An 8,179-nucleotide genomic window follows, 5' to 3' on the forward strand; every position below is an offset into this window, starting at 1 on the left:
TATATATATATATATATATATATATAAATCTTAAGAACGTCTTTGAAACTTAAAATTCAGCAATTTGTCACTAAAAATGTATTTTAAATGATGGTCAGAAATATTAATTTGCACAAAATAATATAATTAAAATATCAAATTAAGTCAATAAAAGTTTATATATATTTATATATATATAACGTATATACTGTATATATTTGTATTGTTAATATATTCTATAGAGTGAGGATTTCAAGTACACGTTAGAAAGTATTACAAAAGCTCAAAATCATTAAATAGACAGCTGATACAAAAATAAACCTTGATCCAGAACAAAAACAAGAACAAACGCTTGTTTTTGTAATGTTCTTGATACTGCAGTTTATTCTCGTTGATATTTTTGCGCATTTAGAAAACAAGAAACAAAATAAAATAAAAAAACAAATTAAAAAAATAACTAAATACCTGCAGATATAATTAAAAGAATTCAATGTTCTATTTAAAACAGAAAACAGCAGTTAAAATTAAGGAAAGATTCTCTCTATTCTTTCTGATCTACCGCATCTCTCAAACCTGGCCAGTTTTGAACAGGTAAGCGACAGGTGCACAAACCACAGGTGAGTCTGAACGCACAATAATTCTCTCATACTGTACAGATGCTGTATGAGAACGAGAAGGACTTCTGCACATTTTCTGGTTAGCCTCAAAGTTAGTTTGTTTGCTTTGTTGCTACAAAATGATGAAATGCAAGATGGATGAAATGTATTTACCTATGCCCAAGAGCACCACGGACGTCAGTGCCAGTACAGACAGCATGATCTCCCTCCGATCTCCCCGCAGGTCAGTATATGAGGGGTTCCGAGAATATATATATATATATATGATATGATTATATCAAATGCATCAATTAAAAAGAAAGCAGAGAATCTTCACAGCAAAACTACCTCCAGTGTAAAATGAATGCAGCCGGTTGGCCAACTTAAAGACTTGCACGGCAAGAAGAACTACACCCACAAGGACCTAATGTTTCTGTTTGCATGGTAATTACACTCTTAAAAATAAAGGTGCTTCACGATGCCATAGAAGAACCTTTTTGTCTAAATGGTTCCATAAAGAACCTTTAACATCTGAAGAACCATTCTGTTTCACAAAAGGTTCTTTGTGGCGAAATAAGGTTCTTCAGATTACAAAAAGGTAAGAAAGAGATGGTTCTTTAAAGAACCTTTGACTGAATGGTTCTTTGTGGAACCAAAAATCAAAATTTTGAAGCACCTTTATTTTTAAGAGTGTATCTCTACAAACCACACAGACACATGGATATTATTCCCAAGGGGTGGGCATGTTTTCATACAGATATGAGTTACACTACCAGTGCAAACACCTTGTAACAGGTTTAGAGAAATGCAATCACACTACATTAATAATATGAGGCTTCATGCTGTAATTGTAAATTAAAATAATTATTAAAAACTTGTGAAACTAAAGCTCTCAAGCAAGCACTGCCTTTTTAATTGTCTTTTCAGATATTCTGGAATATAGACAACAATAAGGCATCCAGTCAAATAAAGTTATGTGATGAAAAAATATTAATCTTTTGATTTGGTTAAAATGCCTTTGTTGGCTGAAGAATGCTTGACTATTCAGAAATAAGTGCAATATTTAAAAAACAAATGACCTAAAACTAAATGTGCAATTAATTTGCTTTTAGATGTAGATTAGTCAATACATTTATTATAAAATGTTCTGTAAATTAGCTTTGTGTGTTTGTCTGTATAGACACAACATCTTATAGAGAAAGTTCACCCAAAAACAAACTTTGTCATTTATTCTCTCATGTTCTTTCATACCTGTGTAACTTTGTCTTTTGCAAAGGAAGAAGAAAAAAAAAAAAGATGTTTAGCAGACTGTACAGGCAACTCTTTTATTTATGATGAATATGGATGGGGGCCTGGGTAAAGAAAAGAGAAGCCTGGACATTCTGCCAAATATCTCTTGTGTGTTCCATGCTATAGTACGCTATATTTATATCTTTTGGGTTAACTATTGCTTTAAATAATTTCTTACACATATCTCTAGAGCAGAAAAAGTGTAGGTGTGTGTTTCTACGCACTGCGATGCCTTCTTTCGCCCCATCTGGACGGTAGTGCCACGAGAAGGTTACGTCTGGAGAAGTCCATTGCCAAGAGAAGAAAGAGCAAGAGAGTCTGACATCTGAGCCCACCAGCGCATGTCTCTCCCAGCTTGTGTACACAACAATAGCCGTGATCTGAGAGGCTGGAGCATACAAACACAGGAAAATTAGCCTACATTTAGACACAAATCTAAAAAAATGAATAAAACCGTAATATTAGAGATGTGAAATGCAAATAATAATAATTAACCTGCAGATATAATTAAAAGAATTCAATGTTCTATTTAAAACAGAAAACAGCAGTTAAAATTAAGGAAAGATTCTCTCTATTCTTTCTGATCTACCGCATCTCTCAAACCTGGCCAGTTTTGAACAGGTAAGCGACAGGTGCACAAACCACAGGTGAGTCTGAACGCACAATAATTCTCTCATACTGTACAGATGCTGTATGAGAACGAGAAGGACTTCTGCACATTTTCTGGTTAGCCTCAAAGTTAGTTTGTTTGCTTTGTTGCTACAAAATGATGAAATGCAAGATGGATGAAATGTATTTACCTATGCCCAAGAGCACCACGGACGTCAGTGCCAGTACAGACAGCATGATCTCCCTCCGATCTCCCCGCAGGTCAGTATATGAGGGGTTCCGAGAGAGTGAGGGATGGAGAAAGGAGAAGAGATAGAGGGAAGAAGGGAATGAGACCAGAGGGCATCAAGATGAGACTATTCAGTCCTGGACTTTATACCCAACCACACCCCAAAGTTAAGCCCCGCCTCCACCACCTCATTATCTCTTGCCCTCTCTTTGGCCCCGTCCCTGACACAATAGTCTCTCTCGCTCCCTCTCTCTGTCTCCTTCTAAAAGACTGTCTATGAACACGATATAGAAAGGACAAGCGATACAATAACCTGAGAATGAATCCTCTCTCTCACTCTTCAACCAGTTAATAAAAGCATCGCAGCATCTGTTTGACAAGGAAAGATTAAATTTGAAGGACAATGACACTGCAGCAATAAAGACAATCTCTGAGTTAGATTATGTTTGGAGTTCAGTGTGTGTGTGTCTGTGGTTTAATACTCTGATACCTCCCTTCTTCTTATCCTGTCACGGTTGAGTGCTGTTTGTCTGTAATCCTTCCTCTCTTATGCTGATGATTCGGCTCTATAAACAAAACATACCCTGAGAAGCCGCTGGTCTGAAACCACAATGAGCTGCAGGTCTTTTCCATCTCACCTGTCCTGACCCGGTCGCCATCTGCCTGCCACTCACATTCACCGTAACAGGAAGGACGATGGATAGAAAGGTGACGGGCGTAATTTATGTGCCGCCAGCATCACAAAATAATGTAATATTGTTTTCCAAACAGGTTTCCTGACCATTCCCCCGTCTTCCATTATTCGGCCAAACAGGTTTTTATGCCCCATATTCAAGACAAATGGTTGAGCCAATGTTGCCAGAGCAATGTTTTGATGTGCCATGGTGTTTACACTATCGGAGGAATCAACCTACCTTAATTTGCATATTAAACTGGACCAACACTTCATCTTTAACCCTATAAAGCCTACTGTATTATATTTGATATATGAATCCCTAAGACCTCTAAATTATCAGCATGATCAAAGCTACTGTTGAACACAATCTACTACATGCCTTCTGTCATTTGATTGCTAGTTTATACTCTTTTAGTAAGTAAAACGGCTTCTAGTATAATTGTAAAAATGTTACTTTTTTCTGTAAAATCTATAATGATTTTAATAAAGTAAACCTAAGATTACTTTTTATATTTTTATTAATATTGCAAGAAGAATATTTACTGGACTGGAGCAACTTATAGGTTTATCTGATTATATATCATCAGTACATAATGTTTTAGAAAAATTGTTAAAACTATCAAATATGATAAAACAGGCTTTGAAGAACATTTATTTGTACATCTTTCGATCATCATTGTATTGTATTTGCATTATAGTTTTCCAAACAATGAAAACTTTTGATCATAAAACTAAGCATTTTAATATCATCTTAATAATGTATAATATTGGGAAATATAGAGTGACAACTAATATTGATATGAATTTGCTGTACTCTTCTCAGTTATTTATATTAAAGGTATTACAATTTTCATTTTCACTTTTTGGCCACATAAAAACAACATCTGCAAACAATACCAAATTGCATATTTATGAAAAAATGGAGGTGCTTCTTCCCTCCTCAAGTATGAGCTCAATATTCTATTATATGTGCCATAAAAGCCTGATGTATCAAATATGTTTAAAAAAAAATTACATTTAATGTATCAAAACATTTAAAAATCGTATATATTTTTGTCTTTAAAAATGTCAGGTTAATACGTAAGGCTTTACAGGTTTAAAGGGATAGTTCGCCCAAAAATTTAAATTCTGTAATTATTTAATCACCATCATTTTGTTTTGGTTACCATTTACTTCAATTTTATAGACAAAAAAAAGCTCAAAATATCTTCTTTCATTTATCACATAAGTCAAAAAGTCAGTTTGGAAAAAAGTTTGGAATGACATAATTATTACATATTTTTTCAATTTTTGCATTTAAATGTATGCATTTAGCAGGCACGTTTATCTGCCTTTGTTACATTGCATTCAAGATATCCATCTTTTCAGTTCATGTATTCCCTGGTATCTGAACCCATGACTTTGGCATTGTTTGTGCTACACTCTTTCCCTTTAACAACAAACAAGTTAAATGAATGCATGTTGACAACAATATCACATCAAGGAGAAAAGAAAGACAGGGAGAGAGAGAAAGTCACCTCTTGACCCCGTTTCTCCTCTCGCTGCCCTTTCACCAGGACACATTTATGGGATGAGACAAAGACATCTCTTTCTTCATCCTTCTCTTTTTCCATTTCTCCCTCTCTTCAGATTCCTCTCCTCTGCTGACGTCTTCCAGACACAACAATACAGAGAGAGAGAGACAGACAGAAAGACATGGGGTGAGCGGGCGGGCCTAATTTAGAGCTGCTTTCTGTCTCTTCCACCATCATTGTGTCTGTAGACAAAGGTTTGCATTCTTTTCCTCCTCCAGTCTCTCACCCACTCCTCTTATTCCAGTAAAATGGCATTAAAACGGACAGAACATATTAGAGAGGGAGACATAAACACGAGTTGATATAAGGACACTAGCATAGCGATTTAATAAAAGTGACAATTTTGAAGGAGAATCGGGTATCTTTTGAATGTACAGTGAAGATCACAAATTTCAAACTTTGGTCTCCAATAAGATGGCGTGCTCACCTTTCCTTCATAAACAGCAAAACCACATTAGTTGACCGGCTCAACTGATTCATTATATTCAGCAGCAAAGCTTTTCCTGCTGGAAAAAAAAAAGTTAAACCAGTTCAGCTAAAAGCATCTTATTAGTTTTAGATACACTACCATTTAAAAGTTTAGAGTCTGTACATTTTTAAAAGACATTTTTGAAAGAAGTTTCTTTTGCTCACCAAGGCTGCATTTATTTGATTAAAAAAAAGCAATATTGTAAAAACGTATTACAATTTTAAATAAGTGTTTATTATTTGAATATATTTTAAAATGTAATTTATTCCTGGGATGTAAAGCTAAATTTTCAGCATCATTACGCAATCTCCAGTGTCACGTGATCCTTCAGAAGTCTTGCCATTCTTTCTTATTATTATCAATGTTGAAATCAGTTTAATATTGCTTAATATTATTGTGGAAAGCATCATTCTTTTTTACAGGATACTTTGATGAAATTTCAACATTTATTTGAAAGATATATGTATTTGTAACTATTTAAAAGTCTGTCACTTTTAATCAATTTAATGTGTCCACACTGAATAAAAGTAAGAATTTCTTTCAAAATAAATAATCTGAGCCAAAACCTTTCAGTAGTAGTGCATATATCAAAGTATCACTAAGATATGGTACAGTAGTTTTCGATATGAGTTTATAGGAGAATAACTAGTTTGACTGTTTTGCTGCTAAGCAAGCTAACAGGCTAGATAATAAAGTAAAAATAAATATATGCACATTATAAATGCAACTAATGACAGTTTACTCAACTTGAGAAATGTAATAATACACACTGGTCAGTATATCAGCTAACAAAAGCAGCCGAATATGACGTTCTAGTTGGTTTCCAAGGTTACGGGTCCCTTCTCCCCTTCTTTTTTTTCAGTTCAGATCTACAAGGACTGTGAACCTTTACTTCAGCAAATATGCCAGTTTAGGCATTTTTGGCCAATTTTTTATAATCCTGGGGGAGATACAACTACAAACATACGGACAAATAAGAATACATAACTCAAAGATGAGAACGCATAAACAAGGCGATGCAATTGAGTTTACGCTAATGCAAGTATATTAGACATCTGTTGCATACGGATGGAAATCAATGAGCATGACCACAGTATTGACATTGGGTTTGACTTTGACAGCAAGACCAATCAAAATGCACCATCAGCTGAATCCCAAATGAGAGCTACTGGAACACACAGTCTTGAGTGACAGCTGTAGAATGAGCACAGGGAAAGAAAGACAGGCTGGTGAAAAACCTGCAAAAGAGAGAAAATTGAGAAAAGATAAGAAATGACTGTATGTGAAGCAAAAAAGCTGCAGTGTATACATGAGAATAAACCACTGAAGTGTAGACTAATGTGAAATGGAATTGAAATGATTGCATATCTACTTTATATACTGCTGAAAGTGTCTTTACAAATAACTGTAAAAATATGCAAAAACACCTTAAAGATTTGGCTGGGAGCTTTGAAGGGAAGGTCATTTTATGTCAACCATACCGAAATATTATCACTGCTTATATGTTAGTGTTTTAATGGTATCCATATACACATGCTGTGCTAATCATGTCTGTGGTTTAACAAGATCTCAAACTGGATCAAATAAGATCATTTTAATGGCCGTCAAAGTTACAAGTGACATCAGAGAATATTTTAATACATAAACTGTAATATAGCCTATTCTTTATATTATCACCCTTATATCACAATGTCCCAAAATAGAGACATACATAGTGCATAGCAAAAAATAAAATAAAAATAAAATTAAAGCTATGTGACATCAAACACATGCCTACTAGCAACAAAGGTGATAGGTAAAATAAAAATAAAATAAAAACTTTAGGCCTGTTAGCACTAATATCAGATATTAAATATGTTAAGTGTAATATATTCTTCTTATCTTCACAAACAGCATAAATGGACCATTATACACAAAAATATGTAGCTTCTTATATATTAAGGGAATCATTATATTTGGTAGTCCTTGACAATGAAAAGTTAGAAAAGCCATTATTTAACACACTAAAACGTAAGACAATGTTCACAGTCATGCCACTAATGACATCACACACATCCGCTGAAAATAATCAGAGTGATACGTTAGAGTCTCACAATGCATAAACTGTCCTAAAAGAGCCTCAAAACAAATGCCGAGTATTTTGGGAAACCAAAACGAATCCATCAGAGCACACAAAGAACATACAGAGATCCAGAGTATAATAAGGCACGGCAAATTAAAAATATAAAAAAAACTATAGTATCTAATGACACTAAACTGACAAGAAAGTCAAAATACAGTTTGTTTGTTTCAAATTTAAACAATGCTTTATTATTTTAAATCTAAACCTTTTTGTGAAGTGTATTGCTACAAAAATGCCACTTGTTTTGAGAAATGATATCATTCGTTATAATATGTTCCAATTATATGTATAGTAATGCAATTATATAATTTAAGTGTGGTTTAACCAAAGACTATAGAAAGGGACTAAGCGAATACCATGCAGTGTACATTATATCTGATGACATTAGGCCTATAGGTCACCGAATAGACACATCCACACACACTCCACCGCAAAAGACCACTTAAAACTGTCTGACATCATCAAACCCAAGCCATTTGGACTGTGGCAGCAACACACACACACACGCCTAATGGCAACAGAGCAGACATTCAGCTGGGTCACATCGGGACAAAGAAGCGATGTCTTTTCTTCCTCCCTCCATTCTACCCTCGGCTCTTGTTCTCACATGGCAGGGATGGCACAGGGAGCACCCA

At 34.6% G+C, this 8,179-nt stretch overlaps 1 protein-coding gene across 1 annotated transcript in view; it reads right to left on the bottom strand.

The window, feature by feature from the left end:
* The window catches only part of LOC107692904 (myelin protein P0-like), a 9,766-nt gene extending 7,023 nt beyond the window's left edge, over positions 1–2,743 (bottom strand). Inside the window, exons 1-2 of the mRNA XM_016492117.1 lie at positions 2,666–2,743; positions 2,090–2,253 (exon numbers count right to left, since the gene is read on the bottom strand). Coding sequence (XP_016347603.1) covers positions 2,090–2,253; positions 2,666–2,711 — 210 coding nt within the window. The 5' untranslated portion in view covers positions 2,712–2,743. The remainder of the gene's footprint in view (positions 1–2,089; positions 2,254–2,665) is intronic.
* Between the last annotated feature and the right edge of the window lie 5,436 nt (positions 2,744–8,179).

This window comes from Sinocyclocheilus anshuiensis, unplaced genomic scaffold, assembly GCF_001515605.1.
Source record: "Sinocyclocheilus anshuiensis isolate Anshui unplaced genomic scaffold, SAMN03320099.WGS_v1.1 scaffold1155, whole genome shotgun sequence".
NCBI lineage: Eukaryota > Metazoa > Chordata > Actinopteri > Cypriniformes > Cyprinidae > Sinocyclocheilus > Sinocyclocheilus anshuiensis.